Source organism: Arachis hypogaea, chromosome 9, assembly GCF_003086295.3.
Source record: "Arachis hypogaea cultivar Tifrunner chromosome 9, arahy.Tifrunner.gnm2.J5K5, whole genome shotgun sequence".
NCBI classification, from domain to species: domain Eukaryota; kingdom Viridiplantae; phylum Streptophyta; class Magnoliopsida; order Fabales; family Fabaceae; genus Arachis; species Arachis hypogaea.
The window spans coordinates 109,752,570-109,771,212 of record NC_092044.1 but is presented as its reverse complement, the minus strand read 5'-3'; the positions used below and the strand labels follow the sequence as shown (position 1 = coordinate 109,771,212).

General features: G+C 35.8%; 2 protein-coding genes and 1 long non-coding RNA gene across 3 annotated transcripts; all 3 read right to left on the bottom strand.

The window, feature by feature from the left end:
• Window positions 1-8,217: 8,217 nt before the first annotated feature.
• Window positions 8,218-8,892, bottom strand: LOC140175003 (uncharacterized). The gene is made up of 2 exons (XR_011865172.1): window positions 8,701-8,892; window positions 8,218-8,458 (listed from the first exon to the last, which is right to left on the bottom strand). It is a non-coding gene; the product is annotated as an uncharacterized lncRNA (long non-coding RNA).
• A 489-nt stretch (window positions 8,893-9,381) lies between these two features.
• Window positions 9,382-11,360, bottom strand: LOC112711690 (protein HOTHEAD). The gene is made up of 4 exons (XM_025764397.3): window positions 10,920-11,360; window positions 10,309-10,706; window positions 9,648-10,207; window positions 9,382-9,564 (listed from the first exon to the last, which is right to left on the bottom strand). Exons 1-4 carry the CDS (start codon window positions 11,224-11,226, stop codon window positions 9,513-9,515), a joined length of 1,317 nt encoding a protein of 438 aa, XP_025620182.2. The 5' UTR covers window positions 11,227-11,360; the 3' UTR covers window positions 9,382-9,512.
• A 2,054-nt stretch (window positions 11,361-13,414) lies between these two features.
• Window positions 13,415-13,723, bottom strand: LOC112711689 (uncharacterized). Its single transcript, XM_025764396.3, has one exon. The coding sequence runs from the start codon at window positions 13,721-13,723 to the stop codon at window positions 13,415-13,417; it is 309 nt and encodes a 102-aa protein (XP_025620181.2).
• Window positions 13,724-18,643: the final 4,920 nt, after the last annotated feature.

Here is an 18,643-nt window from a genome sequence, read left to right as displayed (position 1 = left end):
TATACATTTAATCAATAGATGAGCATGTACCCAATTCCCCAATATAAAAATACGAAACACAAACACCCTTTTATCCCAACCAATGTCCCAAAGTCTTCCCACTCTTGGATGACACTCACACTCACTAGCCTAAGCCAATCAAAGATCCAAATAAGGACTTTTATTGTTTTTCGCTTTAAGGCTTGTAATGTGCTAAATTAAGAACAAAGTGGGTTAATCATAGGCTCAAATTTGGCTAACAAAGGAAGATAAAAGGTAAGGCTATTTGGGTAAGTGAGCTAATGAAATGATGGCCTCAATCATATAAATGCATGAATACAAAGAATAATGGACATATAGACTCAAACAAAGCAAAGATCACAATCATAGGAAGAGAATAATACACACAAGAAGGAAAAATAAGTGGTTATAAGATGTAACCACACTATTAGGCTCAAATCTCACTTGCTTGTGTTCTTAGCTCAAAAACCATGTTCCAAAATAAATTCTTTCAAGCAAGTTCCACAAATTTTCTTTTTCAAATTGGTAGGGTGCCCTAAAACAGTTTCTTGGAAAGGAAATCATCACCCTAACCAAGTAGTCCTAATAAGAAAGAAGTGGTAAAAATATGTATAAATTCTAACTAACATGCAACCTATCATGCAATGCAATAGCTAGCTAACATTGATGTTGAAAAAGGAAATTGTTACCCATGGAGATCGGTCGGACGACCTCCCCACACTTGAATATTGCACCGTCCTCGGTGCATGCAAAGAAGAGCAAGGTGGACGGGTTGCTACAATTGATGAGTTTATTCAAAGGGTTGTGCGGATGAACTTGTTTGTTGCCCCATTTAGAAGCTTTCTCATTCCTTTCCTTCTTGGTGGCCAACCTAGAAGGAGAGAAAAAGAAAGAAAATTAAGCCTATAACAAAGACATCAAAGCAATTAGAACATAGGCGGGGGCTAATGCCAAATAAGAGTATGGTTCTCTACTACATGGTAGCTACAACATGTGAGTAAGAAAACAATTTAAGCAAAGGGCATATCAACTAATACTTGATGCAAGAGTTGAGTTAAAGCATGGAGAGTATATGGAGCATCAAGATCAAATAAGGATTGACACAAACAAGATTAGTGATACGCATGAAAGCATTTAATTCTATCCTAACTCAATGATGAAGCGGTACAAGAAAAAAAAACAAAGGGTAATGAATTAGGAAGGACTAACGCACTAATCTTGTGTGTTGACAAATATTACAATTAATGTAACAAGTCATGAAGCACCAAACAAATGCAAGAAATTCTCAACAATTGAGTGAGAGAATTCAACACCATTATTAAAATGAGAAATTTAGAAAATAAAATGAGAAAAAATTATAGAAACAAAATTAAAATGCAAAGAATAAAAGTATGCAAATGTAATAGACAAAAGGAAATGGAAGAAGAGAAAAAAAATTTTTTTATATATTTTTAAATTTTTTTTAGTATTTTATTTATTTATTTATTTATTTATTTATTACTATATTTTTTTTTAATTATTAAAAAAAATTTTCTTTTTTTTTATATTAAAAGAGAAAAGAAAAAAAAATCTTTCAAGAGAAGAAGAAGAAAAAAATGAGAAAAAAAAGAAGAGAAGAGGAAAGAAGGAGAAAGGAGGAAAGAGAAAAGCAGGGTGCAAATCCGCGCGCGCGCGCACAACGCGCTTACGCGTGGATGAGGTTGGGACGATCCGCGCGCTTACGCATGGATGAGGTTGGGCTCCCAGCACAATGCTGGCACAACGCGCGCACAACTCTCTGGTTTTTGTACCAGAAGCTGCAGAAGTGCAATGTGCGCGCGCGCGCACAGCGTGCTTACGCGCCGATGGCCGTTTTTTTTTTTTTGCCCAAAAAGCAGAAAAAAATGCCCAAGAGCTCCCTATAATGTCCAAAACTCTTCTTTATTCAATCACATATCAAACAATTCACATAAATGCAATTTGATTTTAGGATTTATTCATCTACTACTAATGAATACAACATACTAACAACCAATCTTTACCAACAAATCAATATGAAATGAAAATCTACCTACAATGGCAACTCAAATCACTTATTAAACAAAACTAAAAGAGGGTGGAAAGAGTTTACCATGGTGGGGTGTCTCCCACCTAGCACTTTTAGTTTAAGTCCTTAAGTTGGACATTTTGAGGAGCTTATTGTCATGGTGGCTTATGTTTGTACTCATCCTTGAATCTCCAAGGATCTTTGCCTCTCAATTGGTTGATAGAATTTCCAACCATCTTCACCAAACTTGGGTGAGGTTCTCCCCAAGATATGAGCTCCCAAAATTGGTCTTCATGTTGTGATCCGGGATCCCATATCTTATTTTCACACCCATCTTCTAGTTGATTATCATGATTCAACTTGGGTGGTAGGCATATAGAATTCTTCTTTATGCACCAAATTCTCCTTCTAGACCCATACAATTTAGCATTCCTCCAACCATAGTATTTATGCTTTGAGGGTTTAACCTTAATGAGCCTAACATTCTTTTTCCAACCATTACACCACTCCCTCTTACTCTTAACTCCACAAAGAGCTCTAAGTTGCCCATCATTTTCAATCAAACCATATTCAAGTGAGAAAGTGAAGCTTAGGGATAGAAGTTTTACCCACTTGAATGTTGTGTTGGATGGTGACTTGGGAAGGGAGACCTCCCCACACTTAGACAATGCAAGGTCTACTTCTTTAGGCTCTTCTTTAGTTATTTCCACCTCTTCACAAGCTTCTTCAATTTCAACCTCATCCCCTTTGTTACGTGGCTTGGTGTTGTCTTCAAGAACTTCATCTTGTTTAATGGGAGGTGATTCAACTTTGGATAGGAATTCATTGATGAATGAGTTCATCTCTTGATCAACCTCTTCATATTCTTCAATTTCAATATATACCATGCCATTTTCGTTATCCTTGGGAGGTTGTGCACACTCTTTTATAGTTTCAACTTCATGTCCAATGGGAGAGGATTCCATTGTAGAGAGGAATTCATCCATGATTGAATCCATCTCTTGATAAGCTTCTTCCAAGTCTTCAACTATGACATGCCTTGGAGGTTGCGCACCCTCCTCAACATCAATATCAAGCTTCTTGGGAAAGTGCTCCATGATGCTACATTCCCATGGACTTTCAACATCCGCTAGATCTTCAACCACTTCTTCCTTTTCTTCAATAACCATAGGCTCCTCCAATTGCTCTAATACAAAATAGCCTCCCTCACTTTCCACCGGGTTTTCCAATCTCTCCTTCATGCTATGATCTTCAATGGATTCTTCACATGTGGCCACGGAAGCACCTTGAGTGTTCAAAAATTTGTAGGATAAGGTGGACACTACCTTGGTCAAGTTAGTCACAAACTCTAGGGTGTTCCTTTGCATATCCGCTTGTCCTTGAAGTAGCAATGTGAGAGAGTCATCTATTGGGGCTTGAGGTGGATAAGAGGGTTCATTATTTTGGAGAGAGGGTTTATAGTAGGAAGGTGGTTCTTCTTGGTAAGGGTATGGAGATGGTGTGCATTGAGGTGGTTCTTGAGAGTAATTGTGTTGGAATGGTGGTGGTTCCATGTATGGTTCATATGGCTCATAAGGTGGTGGGTATGGTGGATAAGGATTGGGGTCATATGGAGGGTTTTGGTGATATGGGGCTTGTGAGTATGGTTGAGCATCATGTTGAGGATGAGATTCATAGGTATATGGTGGTGGTTGATTGTCATAAAAGGAGTCACCATAACCATTGAATTGACATGCATTAGGATGAGAATTATACCTATAAGTGTCCGGAGGTTCATGCCAATGGAAGTGATCAATTCCTTGAGGCTCCTCCCATCTTGGAGTGTTCCATCCTTGGTACATGTTAGCATTGAAGTTCACATTCCCTACAACACAATTAGAGCCAAACTCATAGCCAAAGTGAGAACTCATTATGGAAAAACGAAATAAAACTAACAAAAATTAAGAAACAAACAAAAGATAAACCTATTCACAATATTCACATATGTACAATGACCAATAACACAACACCATTGCAAATCCCCGGCAACGGCGCCATTTTGACGATTGGATTTTTGACGGTTTAGAATTTCACTAATGAAATCTCGTTGTAAAGTATAGTTTCTAAACCAAACAATAATCCTTTCATACAAAAAGTTGTTTGTCACTAGTACAAACCCCTAGAATTTATAAACCGAAGTATTGGACCTCGGGTCATCTCTCAAAGGACTTGCAGGGTAGTGTTCTTGTTATTGGTTATGGATTTATTTATTTTGGGGTTTTAGATGAGAAAAATGAATAGTAAATGGTAAGAAAACTTTATTAACAAAATGGTCTTGGCAAGATTTGGTTGTCAAGGGTCTTCATCATTATCACTAGCCACAAGTATGGTAATTGCAAGGATTAATCCCACTTAGTCATCCTTAAATCAATTAACAAAGGAAAGTCAAGTGAGTTATATCAATCCTAGTCCATAAGTCCTAGCTTTCCACTAATTGGATTAATGAAGGCTAGAGTTAATGGCTATCAACTAGCAATCAATTGGACACTAGTGACTCAAGAAATCCTAAGTTACCTTCCCAAGCCAAGAACATAAAATCCTACTCTAACATCCTCTCAAGCATTTCATCAAACACTTGGAGGGTAATGAAAGAAAGCATTTTTATTTGTAAGAATAAAAGGAATCAACAACCAACAATTACAAAGAATTAACAAAACAACAATCAACAACATCACAATCACATGAATTATCTCAAATTGCATTATTAAAAGGAAACAAAAGAACAAGAATATCTCAATTACAAAACCTAGAGACAAAATAAGAGGAATTACAACAAGAGGATAGGGATAGAAAGAAGAACCAAAGTGTAGCAATCACCACTTGAAGGTAGAAGTAGAAGGATACTTGAATTAAACCTAGAACTATGAGATCCTAATCTAACCCTAATTCCTAATCCTAGAGAGAAGTGAGAGCTTCTCTCTCTAAAACTAACTCTAACTCCTAAAACTAAGCTAATGATCAAAAGTACCTAAAGTATCTTGATTTCCCTTCAATACTTGACTTAAATAGCATCAGAAATGAGTTGGATTGGGCCCACATGGCTCCTAAAACCGCTGGGGACGATTTCATTAAAGTGGGCCACGGACAGAATCGGCGCGCGCGCGCAAAGTGCGCGTGCGCGCCCCTGAACGCGAAGCAACATATGACAAAATTTATATCATTTCGAAGCCCCGGATGTTAGCTTTCCAACCCAACTGGAACCGCATCATTTGGACCTCTGTAGCTCAAGTTATGGTCAATTAAGTGCGAAGAGGTCGGCTTGACAGCTTTCCGGTTCTTTCATTTCTTCATGAGTTCTCCAACTTTACATGCTTTTTCTTCATTCCCTTGATCCAATCTTTGCCTCCTAAATCTGAAATCACTTAACAAACATATCAAGGCATCTAATAGAATCAAGGTGAATTAAATTTAGCTATTTTAAGACCTAAAAAGCATGTTTTCACTCTTAAGCACAATTAAAGGAGAATATACAAAACCATGCTAATTCATTGGGTAAATGTGGGAAAAAGGTGATAAAATCCCCTAAATTCAATACAAGATAAACCGTCAAATTGGGGTTTGTCAAAGGGTTACAAGCAGAAAAAGGGAGTTGACTATAATGAAATCTTTTCACCGGTTGTGAGAAGGTCTTCTATTAGGACTGTTTTGAGTTTGGCTGCAAGTCTTGATTTAAAGATAGAGCTGATGGATGTGAAAACTGCTTTCCTTCATGGTGATCTTAAGGATGAAATTTACATGGAACAACTTGAAGGTTTCATGGTAAAAGGCAAAGAGGATCATGTTTGCAAGCTAAAGAAGAGCTTGTATGGCTTGAAGCAAGCTCCGAGACAATGGTACAAAAAGTTTGAGTCTGTTATGGCAGAACAAGGCTACAAGAAGACTACTTCTGATCATTGTGTATTTGTTAAACATTTTTCTAGTAATGATTTTATTATCCTTTTGATATATGTTGATGACATGCTTATTGTTGGTCAGAATGCTTCTAGGATTGATATGTTGAAGAAGCAACTTGCAATGTCATTTGCAATGAAGGACCTTGGGCCAGCAAAGGAGATTCTTGGTATAAGAATTGAGCATGATAGAAAGGAGAAGAAACTTTGGTTGTCACAGGAGAAATACATAGAAACAATGTTGCACAGGTTTCAAATGAAGAAAGCAAAGGCCGTTAGTACTCCTCTTGCTACACACTTTAAATTGAGTTGCAAGCAAAATCCATCAAGTGATGAAGAGAAGAAAGATATGAAAAAAGTTCCATATGCATCAACCGTGGGCAGTTTAATGTATGCTATGGTGTGCATAAGACCGGATATAGCTCGTGTTGTTGGTTGTGTTAGCCGTTTTGTTTGAAACCCAGGAAGAGAGCATTGGAATGCTGTAAAATGGATAATGAGATATCTTCGTGGTACTTCTAACATGAAGTTGTGTTATAGAAGTGATAAGCCTATTCTAGTTGGTTACACTGACTCAGACATGGTAGGAGATATTGACTCTAGAAGGTCCATTTCAGGCTTCTTGCTCAACTTTGCGGGTGGAGCTGTGTCTTGGCAATCAAGATTGCAAAAATGTGTTGCTTTGTCTACTACCGATGCCGAGTTTATTGCCATTACCGAAGCGTGCAAGGAGATGCTTTAGATGAAGAATTCTTGAAGGAACTCGGGTCTGCTCAAGAGAGGTATGTGTTGTTTTGCGATAGTCAAAGTGCTATACATCTTGGTAAAAACTCTAGTTTTCATTCTCGATCCAAACATATTGATGTGAGGTATCATTGGATACGTGATGTTTTGGATGCTAAGTTGTTGAAACTTAAAAAGGTTCATATTGATGAGAATGGTTCTGATATGATGACCAAGGCATTACCAAGATGGAAGTTTGAAGTTTGTTGCTTAATCGCCGGAGTGGCGATTACCTCCACATAGTCATGAGGGGGAGATTTGTTGGGTTTTTGGGCTCCCTTCCTATGTGGAGAAAAAAGATCAAATGCTAGTATCCAAATCCATGAATAGTTGAAGTGGCTGAGGTGAGTTAGGGTTGAGTGAGAGAGGTCTCAATTGCAAGGAGAATACCAAACACTAGAGAGAAGAGAAGAGAGAAAGTCATTTTCGCACATACACAAAGCTATCTCTGTAAATTGATCACTACAGATTCGTTAACCGTTGGATCGAGCTCAAATTTGGACAGTGTGGTATACACATCTGATTCTTTAATTTCACCATTCGGATCTTTAATTCGACATCTATAGCTGGATATATTGGCCACGCACAATAGCTCTGTTTTTGTGGTATTTTCATCTTCTTGCTCTTGTTTTGTAAGCTTTGAAGCTTGGGTTGTTTGGCTTGTTGTATGCACATTTTGTGCAGTAATTTGTGACTCTCTTGTACCCTATTTTTCATCATAGTGAAGCTATATCCTGGTCTTGGTGACTCGTGATTTTTACTTCTCTCATTGAGGAGGTTTTCCACGTTAAAAATCTTGGTGTGTTAGCTTGTTTCTAATTTCTGGTTTATGTGATTTTTCCGCTGCTATTGGGAATTATTGTACTGGTGTTAATACTTGTTGTGAGTGGATATTGTTGCTCCTCTAATTCTTGCAAGTAGGGAATTGTGTTTTATTTCTATCAATATTAATATTGTTATATACTAAAATTAAATTAAAATAATATATATTTATCTATAATACATCATAATTAATTTAGTAATTATTTTCTTTTTCCGTAAATAACCTTTTCTTTTTTGCATCCTATATACGTAGTACTGATACATATATATCTGTTAGAACTCTTTCACGACGAATACGACTAGTTGACTATTATATTGTTGCCAAAACTTGTAGAGACTTTTTGTGACATTTGACTTTTAATTAACGAGAATCTAGAAGCAAACGAGGTAATTACAAGTTGACATATAATCAGAAAGTCGTCTACATAGTGTCTAATGATTACCAAACAAATACATAGTAGTCTCGATCGAGTAAAACCACAAAAAGTGAGCTACCATTGTTATACAACAAAAAAAAAAATATTTATATATTAAAATTAACTACTAAAATTAATCTTTATATATATATATATATATATATATATATATATATATATATATATATATATATATATATATACTTAACTTCATCTATTTTTTAATGTATAATTTATATTCTAATATATATTTTATTCTAATAATTAATTTTTGTGTATATATACAATGATCGAAAAATTAATATGCAAAAGTAACTAATGATCTGTAGAGTGTTGTCCCTAAATCTTAATTTTCAATGCTCCTTGGGCGGTGGATTCTTTGCGTTGTTATTACATGCATGCAAAGAAGCAGTTCCCGCTATGAGTTTTAATGTTGATCGAGGAAATGAAGGTAACCCCCTTAATTAGCTTGCCATCCATATCTGAATGCATGAGAGATCAGGACCCCAACAATGGCTTCTGCTTTCTATATAATAAATTAAAATGCCTGCTGTCTGCTTAATGATATGGAATGATATCATTGATGATTCATCGTGTAAATCAATACTTTATTTTAGTCTCAGTAGTGCTCATAATAATAATAGAAAGCTTTAATGCATGAGCCATGAAACATACACAACATTAAATTTCAGTAAGTTGAAGGCCATAGACTTTAATTTATTACCTTTTGGAGGTTCTGTGGAGCTATATATATATAGATATAGAAAACAGAATAGAAAACTGGAAAATTAAGCTAAAGCAGCAACAGGGCAACTCTCCTTTGGCGAGAACATATACATACATATGTATATGTATATGTATATATCTTCATTTCCTGCCAAGAAAGAGAAGCCCTATAGCTCCTTTGCTTATACAATTTAATTTGCACCAAAACCTTTCCATCACCATTCTAATTTATAAGCAACCGTTCACTACTTCAATTGAAGAGGATGGAATAAACCAATTACCCAAAAGCATATGCTTACATTGAGGACCCTTATGCTCTGTGAATATTCTACACGTAAATCTTCTTTTTTCCCCTGAAAATGCTCCTTCTGAGTAGTAGATTCTTTATCTTTCTTAGTCTCCATCAGTGGTTTGGAGAGAGAAAAAAAAGATATGGAATTAAAGTTAGATGCTTCTTCCACTTTACGAAGGTGTTAGGGGGTTTGATTGGGTACCCCATCAGCATATGCTAATGCTTATTATGTCTTATTCTTATTGCTTAAATTTAAACACTGCTTCTTTAGTTATATAATAGTAACAATTATCATGAATCTTTCTACTTCAATCTTTTTATTGTTTTTATGAGAAAGTACAGGAAAACAACGCTTTTTCTGAACACCGTAAATAATAGATTAAGAAAGAAGTATACATTCTTCTAAAAATATTTATTATCTGAAATCTCAGTAAGTAATAATATTTTGGAAAAATGAATTGTCATACACGACAATAAACTATGGATCTAAAAAATTTTGCACCCAGTGAATTATCCCTTCACTTCTTTCCAGGGAAGTATCTTTTCCTTAAAATCTTCTCTCCCATGTATCTGTACAAATGTATATATACTGATTGTTAATATATAATAATGAAGCACAATGGTTAATTAACAATTAATTAATAAGCATGTACCTTCCAAGCATCATAACAGTAGCTTGAGGATTAGTCCCTGGAGAGCGATAAAAGGTGGATCCATCAATAACTCTCAAAGCATCAACACCAAGAACCCTGTAATTAAGATCAACAACTTTTCCAACTTGGCATCCTCCATGGTAATGCCAGATAGTTAAGACAGTGTCTATGCAATACTGTTCCAAAGAAAGGGTAGGAGAGGCATGCTTTGGTCTCAAGTTCATTGGTATGTGATACATCAAGTCAATGAGAGCTTCCACAGGCATGTTCTTGAACCTGAACTTTGAGAATGATTTGGAGTTGATGACATCTATGATTGTTTTCATGCCAAGAACACACTTCTTTAGGTCTTCTGGATCCTTGAAATAGTTGAAGGTAACTGAAGGGTTGTCATTGGGATTTGTGGTAACGAGTTCTAGATGCCCTGTTGATCTTGGTCCTATGATCTTTTCAAGGATGACTCCTCCTCTCAGAATTGGATTGGATAGTGATCTTATGGTGTCTCCAACACTCTCCTCCTTTGTTTCTGGTGGATACATCACTGATGATGGTTTCCCACTCTGAAAAGTTCAAACCAAAAATAATTTCATGCTTAATTAGTATTAACTAATTGAATAATGTGATGAATATACAGCATTAGCAGTTTAGCACCAATACCAACCTGGTTGGACACAAATTCAAAGATCCCTTGAAGCCTTTCAGCCCAAGAATGACCTATGCTCAATCCACTGGCTGTTTCAATGAAGCTACCGAACTTGGTGACTCCAACTGTTTGGATCAGAGACACTTCAACAGGTAAAGGAGAAGGAACCACCAACACATTCATTGGATTATCTGCCATACCTTTGCCCACCAGAGGCTGGTCCAAAACCACCTTGATTCCATGGGCCTTCAGATGGCTTGCAGGCCCAATTCCACTTAGCATCAGTATCTGTGGGCTTCCAAGGGCCCCAGCTGATACAATTATCTCATTTTTTGGTCTCTTTCCTAAGTATGCTTTGTGCATTTTTCCTAATGCATCTTTGAAAATCACTCCATAAGCTTGAGGCCTCCTTCTTTCTGCACATTATAATTCAAGTCAGTGTGTCTATAATTCACATCATATTTGTGGAGTATCATGTCAATATGATTTTATCTACTGATAAATAAGATCTAAAATTTAAATCAGAAAGAACTTATAAATCATTCAGTCATTAACAGAAGTATTTGTATTTATTCTTATAAAGGCTAATCGAATTTTAGTAAGAAAAGTAAAAGAATATCCAATATTACCTATATTGTATCTAAAAAGTATCTTGTGGACTGTGGCATGGACATAAACAGAAATCCTCCTTGGATCAGCATACTCTAACAAGTCAGCAGCAGTGTGCCTATTACCATCCTTGTCAAAGATGGTGGCTCCAATCTTAGTCCCATAAAGGTGATCAAGAGTGAAGCCATTGTAAGGTAGCACCCCAACTTCAAGTAATGCATCCTTCACTGCTGCTTGCCACTGCAGCAGTGTAGGCTTAAAAGCCACCTTCTTCTCAACCCATTTGTATGCAATCTTTGCCAGAGTTTCATTCCACCCGGATTCCATTATGTACCTTAAACTAGCTCTTGAGTAGAATCCTGCATTTAGGACAGAACCACCACCAAGGACACGTGCCCTTGCATTTAGGACACCATCCCTTGATATGAATTGCTGTGCAAATGCTGAAGGGCTTATGTCAGACAGTGCACTGACAAAGTTGTATATGTTGATCTTCTCTGGGTTTGTGTATGGTGAACCACCCCTTTCAAGGACTAAGACTCTTGCACCTTGTGAAAGTGTTGCTGCTAGTGGACAACCACATGTTCCTCCACCAATTATTATATAATCATAATATAAGATTGGTGGTGCCAAAGTTGCTTCTTTCACAAACTTGAACTTTGGAGCTGCATGAATGGAACAGATCAAAGAAAATTAAGTGACTTACATATGATTAGATCTAATAATAATGATAAAAAAAAGTAATGTTTACCTTTTTCAAAATCAAAATTTTCAGAATAAGATAAACCAATAAAGAAAAGGCTCCAAATAAGAAATGAGCATTTAAATGTCTTCAAACCCCAACCCATTATTGATGGACAACTTCACTTGATAGATGGTAGAATAATTGTGCAGGGTTAAAGAATTGAACTCTCCTTTTATATATGATATAATGTAATATTATCATAACCAGAACATTATTAAAGTGAACGCTTCATGAACCACCACCCTTTATTTGCTCTTGCAATTATAATTTGTTTGGTCAACAACATCTATTTGCAACGCCAACTCCATACAAAGACTCAGTGTTCTTGGAACTTGTTGAAAATGCTTCCCTTGCCTATCATTATAAACAAAATTCCACGAACTTCTTCATTGATTTGTCACATGCATGACTTAAAAGTTAAAATAGCATGGCTTAATATATCTCCATGCTATATACTATATACTATATATAAGGAATTGGAATGACATATTAACATACTAACAAACAAGTTTCCATCAAAGGGAAAAAGAAAAAAAAGAACCTTATTAATTAAGTTAACTTGATTACACCATATCACATAAAATTCGAGTAAAAATCAGGTTTATATTTGTCTATCTCCAGCTAAAAAATCAACACAGTACTTAGTGGGAAAAATTTTGGTGTCTGACACAGAAATGTGGACACGTGCTAAGTTCAAGTAATAATGACTTAAGATTTAAGGAACAAACTGGAATTGAAGGTATAAACACAGTACTTCCTTACCAAAAAGGACATGAGACACTTACGAATACAGTTTGTAGGTTTTTTTCTTATAAGTATTTCTATACGTCATTTGTTATGATGGACAATGTATTTTTCCTTCATAATTCAGTCAGTGTACAAAACGTTGTATAAGAGAGGAACCGATACATAGACGTGGACTACTATTTCTTAAACACTAGCTTGTATCTTTTGTGGAAATTTAACCTCGTATACCAAGACTACGTTCTATTTCTTTTATTTAGTTTGAAAAGTCATGGGAAAGACGTGTCCATCAATTCAAAGCTAGAAGGCTTCAATCACTTACCTTCGTATTTTTCTTTGTTTCGTACATTCCCAAATTCAAAAGAAAGACAAAAGTATTATGATACTTCCAAATTATATTGCGTATATGATGATTACTTAGCTTCAAACTCAAGTCTCTTTCCTTGGTATGCTTCGTTTCTTTCCATTGTTGGAGATGAAATTAGACAACCACCACTTCCAAATCGTTATTAGAGGCATTACATATCTTGGGACAAATAAACATATCATGGCTATTCAACTGTTGATTTCCAAAGAATAATAATTAGATAACATAAAACTAGAAGGGATATGAAAATACATCTAATTAATCAGAATATTTGTGCTTTTGGAACTCTTGTAAGTTCAACTGTAGTCCTCTCTCTTCTCTCATCAGAGCAGAACAAAATAAAGTCAGAACAATATTATACATGCCTGAATTTACATAAAAATGGGAAGCTCATATTTCTCTGGGAAATATTCATGTGGCACAAACTAGTCCACACTGTATATTTTCATTATGATTCTTCAAAGTGATTAAATAAAAGAAGAAGAATAAGAAGAAACCTAGCTAATGTATGTAAGTATATAACTATAGATAACTACAAGATGTGTTGTTGAACTTCTCCCTTTATATATGTGATCTTCCTGTTATAGAATGACAAAGACAGAGAAAATTAAACTAAAAACTATGTAGTATATGATGTGTATGTTGTGGTTGGTAGGTAGCTAGTGGTGGTGGTGTTGGATGATTTTGATAACAAGGCCAGGGAAAACATCATCAGGATCATGGATATGTGGATTCCTCTCAACAATGAAGGGATCACCGCACTTTTCACTGATTGTGTGAAGTGTCTCCCCTTCTCCCACAACATATATCTCATCACACACCCTTCTCTCTCCCAGCTTCTCCCCTTTTACAACACCACCACCATCATCATCAACCCTTATGGACCCCAACATTATCATACCCACCAACACCACCACACAGAACCATGTTGCTGATTCCACTACAGGCGAGGATGATGAACCACCCATCTTCATCTTCTCTATATCTCTTAATAATGAGTGGAATGTCTGTTTGTGTGTGTATACTAATAGATAAGAGAAAGAAACCACCCCAAACTATATATATAGCAATAGCAATAGTGAGTGTATATCTATATATGACGTGTAGAATTAGTTTACTTCATTAGTTGAGGAGTCTTGGGGTGTTATTGTGGTGAGTGGAAAGTGTCTTTGCCGTTCAAGTTGGGTTTTCAATCAAAGACATAATTAAGTTTGTGGCGTTTGTTTTCATTCTATAGCGATTGCTTTCATTCTATCTCTTAAGTCTTAACTATATATATGTGGTTTTATGACAATAGCAGTACTAGAACTTTGATTCTTAAATAGGGGTTAATTTATTAGTTGAAGTGGGAAAGTATATATAGTAATTAGTAATTATTAATTAGTAATTCAAGGCTTGTTGAGTTTTTCTGGGTCTAGTTTGTTAAATTTTGACATGTGAAATCATAGATTATGCTACCATTTAATAATGCTACAGCCACTTTTAGTCAATAAACCTTTTAATACCATTATTGATTGAGTCCTAATCAAGAAAAATAAAAAGTACCTTAGCTTTGAATTGGTCACAGGAGAGAGAATATGCATGTATGAAATGTAATTGACCATTTCAAAGTGAATTACACTATAAATCAAAGTATATTCTCACTATAAATCAAAGTGAATTACACTATAAATCAAAGGGAATTGCATGAGTACAAAAATCCTCGATTCAAACAAAGGGATATTCCCAAGAATACCATCAGCTCAGCATGAAGTGGGAGTTATCTATGTATGTATGTGATGCCGCCATACTTCTATTGTTTGCAGTGATTGCGATAATTTTCAGGGCCATACATACTATATAACATACAATCTCGCCTAATTTTTTTCTTTAACATTATAATTTTTAATATGTTTTAAAATTATAAGAAGTATTAAAATTAGAGAATTCGAAATGCGTTCCTCAAATTTTTCTAATTTTTTTAAACAGTTGAAGAAAGGTTCAATTTTTATACCAAAAAATCAGATGATTTAATTTTTGTATCTCTAAAAATTAAAAATTCGACTTAAAATCTAACTTTTACATCCCAAATTAAATCATTTTATATTTGAAATTAACATATCAATCGTCTATAATTTAAAAGAATATTATTATTAATCCAATATAAAAATAAAAAATGACAATCTCTTATTAAGAGTAACAAAACTGTTTAAAAAAATATATAGAATAAAATTTAATTAATAATATATGTTGTTTAATTGGAACACATATTCAGATAACAAAAAACCATTATGTTGCTCTCCTTATTTATTTACTGCCAAAAAGAATTGTTGCTTACTCGGTCACTTAATAAAGGGATAGAGTCTATTTGAAAAGGGCTTTGGAATTGCGAGTGTAAAGAGATTATATGTGAAACTGATAATCCTGATGCGTTTTTTTTTTTTGTTTTACGAGACACAACTAGCGTGATTACGAATGATTTTGATCTACTTAACAAAATCAAAGAGATGCTCCAACGCAATTGGACAACTATTTTAGTGCTTATTCAGCGCATAACAAACAAAGCAGCTGATTATTTAGACATTATTACTAAATAAGAGTATTACTCTTTTTTTTAAATCTTTTTTTGTGTTATGTTCAATCACAAAAAAAGGATAGAATTTTATACACAGTCCTTAAAAAGGTGGGGACTGGGGACTTGGGGAGCCGACATCAATCTGCCTGATTCTTATATTTCTTTCTCACAATTATTAACCCCTCAAGGCCTCAACCCTCTCTTCAATATTTTTGGGGGTTCAAAATTTCTTTATATATTTAATAGTTGACTTTTTTTTAACAATAAATGCATGGTTGTGGCTAAAAGGTTTTCCAAAAGGCATGAACCAAATCCAATCCAACTGATCAACTAACTAGTTTCAACAAATGGGTGTAAAGTAATTAGAAATTTGATTGGAGTTGACTTCGAATAATTTAAGTGTGTTAGCGTGCAGAGACTCAATTAGAACAAATCTTCTTTATGTCAACAAGTTAATGAATTATAGGCAATAGCTGCGGTTTGGCACCGAATTATAGTTGCAAAAAAATAAAATAAAAAAAAAAAGAAAAGAAAGATCGAGTAGCAATGCATTGCATTTTCTGAGATTTGTTGGCATTTTTTGTGTTTGAAATTTCAGCATCATATTGTTGATTCATTGGATCAATCAAAATATCGCAGAAAGTTAGTAAAAAGGTAGATTGCACGTCACACATGTTCATGGATCATAGCCATCAATACTTAAAAGATAAAGTTAGGTAATGGGTGCTAGTTATATGTGAATTTTTATGTTTGTTTATGATGGTTCATATGAACTTGAGAAGGGGGTTGAATCAAGTTAGCTTAAAACTTAGAATTTCAAACTCTGTTGTAGTGGAAGCTTAAATTGCAGGAGATTATTTGAAATTGTCTCGTACGCAGAACGTTAAAAGAGTAGAGAAGAGAGAAAGAAGGCCAGCATGTATCCTGGTTCGGATTCTCAGTGCCATGAATCCTACATCCAGTCTCCACCACAAACCATGGTGAAATTTTCACTATAATTCTCAGGTTACATACACCAATACTATTGAATTAATTCCTAATTCAACTAGTATCTACCCCTAAGCTTTCTTCCCAAAGCTTAGCATCCCAAAGTGCTGTCCCAACTTGGAAGGGGAATCAAACAGATTCAGACTTCACCCAGTGCTATCCCAACTAGGCAAGGGGAACTAATCCTAGTTCATATACCCAAATTACATCAGAAGAAAAAGTGGCTATTTTGCATCACTCTTACCTTTTCTCTCTTGGCTTTTGAACCTCACATATTTGCCTTTTCTCAAAACAGAAAATAACGCAAGACAGCCATAACACAAAAATCATAATTAAGCTTGAGTAGAAGAAAAAGATTCCAGCTCAATGTATGAGATGGTGCTCTGTATGTGTGTTCTCTTTTTCTTGCCTCCAAATTATAAAGAGAGGCTTCTTATATATCTTCAACTTGACTTCATTGTTGCCTCTTTCATTTCCTCTTTCATTTCCTTGTACCAACTGCATGTTGGAGCTGTCTCAGCTGGCATGTAGTCCTTGCTCCATTCTGCTCCACCGCCTCTGCTGTCCGAGGAGCTCGTCCACCATCTCTGTGGTCCTTTCTTTGCTTTCTTCCTTGGCATGCTTCTCCTTTTGTATTCTGCTCCATTTTCTTGCTGCTACTACTCTTTGCAAGCTTGTGTTTTGCACAACCACGATCCACAGCAGAGCTTTTGCTTATGTCCTTGGGTTAGTGGGGGTCCTTGTGTCTTGTTGCTTTACTAGAGCCCCAGCTGTCCTTGATGTTGACAGATGTCCTTGTCTTTCTTTTCTTTTTGCCAAATGTATACCCTTTTATTCTTGCTGAATGGTGCAACAAGAATGAGCTTTGGCTCTTTTATATTGCTGAAGCACTTGTTGGACTTGGACATATGGGCCTGCATCACTGAACACTCACATTAAAGTATATTGGGCTTTCCACCCAAAACAATGTTTGTCATCATAACTTAACCCAAAATCAAACTAGGCTCGACAATCTCTCCCTTGATGACAAACATGATAAAATAGGGAAATTAAAGACTAATTTGAAAGAGTAAAGAACACTTCCCTTTGATGACTTTTGATTTGTGAGTAGCTCCCCCTCAATGCCAGTATTACTCCCCCTCGATCATGGCTTACATCTTAACCTGGAAAGGAACTTAAAAACAGCCAAGACCAATATTTCCAAGCAGTATATCACAGTAATGAAAGCACAGAACAATTTACATTAAGCACATCACAGGGCAAAATATAGCACCACAGAACATTGTTCTTAATTATTACTATTAATCTCTAAGCCAAAGCTAGTATTCCTTTTCTTTACTCCCCTTTTTGTCATCAAGGGAAGAAAGGAAAAACTTGCACAAAATTTGTTAGTGGCCAGCGCATATAGTTTAAGTAGCAGAGTAGTTAAGGTCTTTACAGTCATCCAAAATAAACTAAACAAGTCCAAAATGAAAACAAGTCATAGTCGCAGATGAGATAACAAGAAGCTAGGCATCGGAGTTGGATTCATCAGAGGTTCCATCGTCCTCCCCCTCATTGTCAGAAGTTGTGAGGCCAACTTTGATATCTTCCACAAAGTCTCTTAGAATCCGAATTCTCCCCTTGGTTTTCTTGAGAGCATTTTCCTCCATAACTTGGTTCCTCTTGTGCTCAGCCCCATGAGTGAAAAGAAGGTCTGCCAGATTGATGAACTCTTCAAGCACATTTTTCATAATGCGAGTCATGACCTTGATTGTAGTGGAGGTGGAAGGGGGAATCAGAGGATCCTCATCAACAGAGGGAACATCAGTGCTGTCATCAGTTTGGCGATGCTTGTGACCTGTTTTTTTTACTGCACCACCCCCTTTGATATATGAGTTACACTCTTCAGATTTTTCGGCCCCAAAATTAACATTATAATATTGACAAATTTTTGTAAAAAGCATGGCATATGGTAAAACATTTTTGGTACTGACACAAGCATACATATGTCTTACAAGTAAGTAAGCAAAAGAAATGGGAATTCTAGAAAGAAGAGCAAACAGAACCAGTGTGTCACAGAAGGATACACGTTGAAGAGAGCCTCGCTGAGGCAAAATGATTTGGTTAACAATCCTGTGCAGCTGGGCACGGATATGGCCAAGAGACTTGTGAGTAGGAGTGGTACCTTCTAAGAGAGGGATATTGACGCACACGACACTCAGAGCTTCAAAGTAAGACACATTCATGGTATCGTCCCACTTACCCGATGTATACACATCAACCCCCCTGTCCTAATAATCTAGGACTTTTCCTAGGTGGTATTTGTCGATGATGATCACCTTACCTTTGACAAAGGACGTGATTC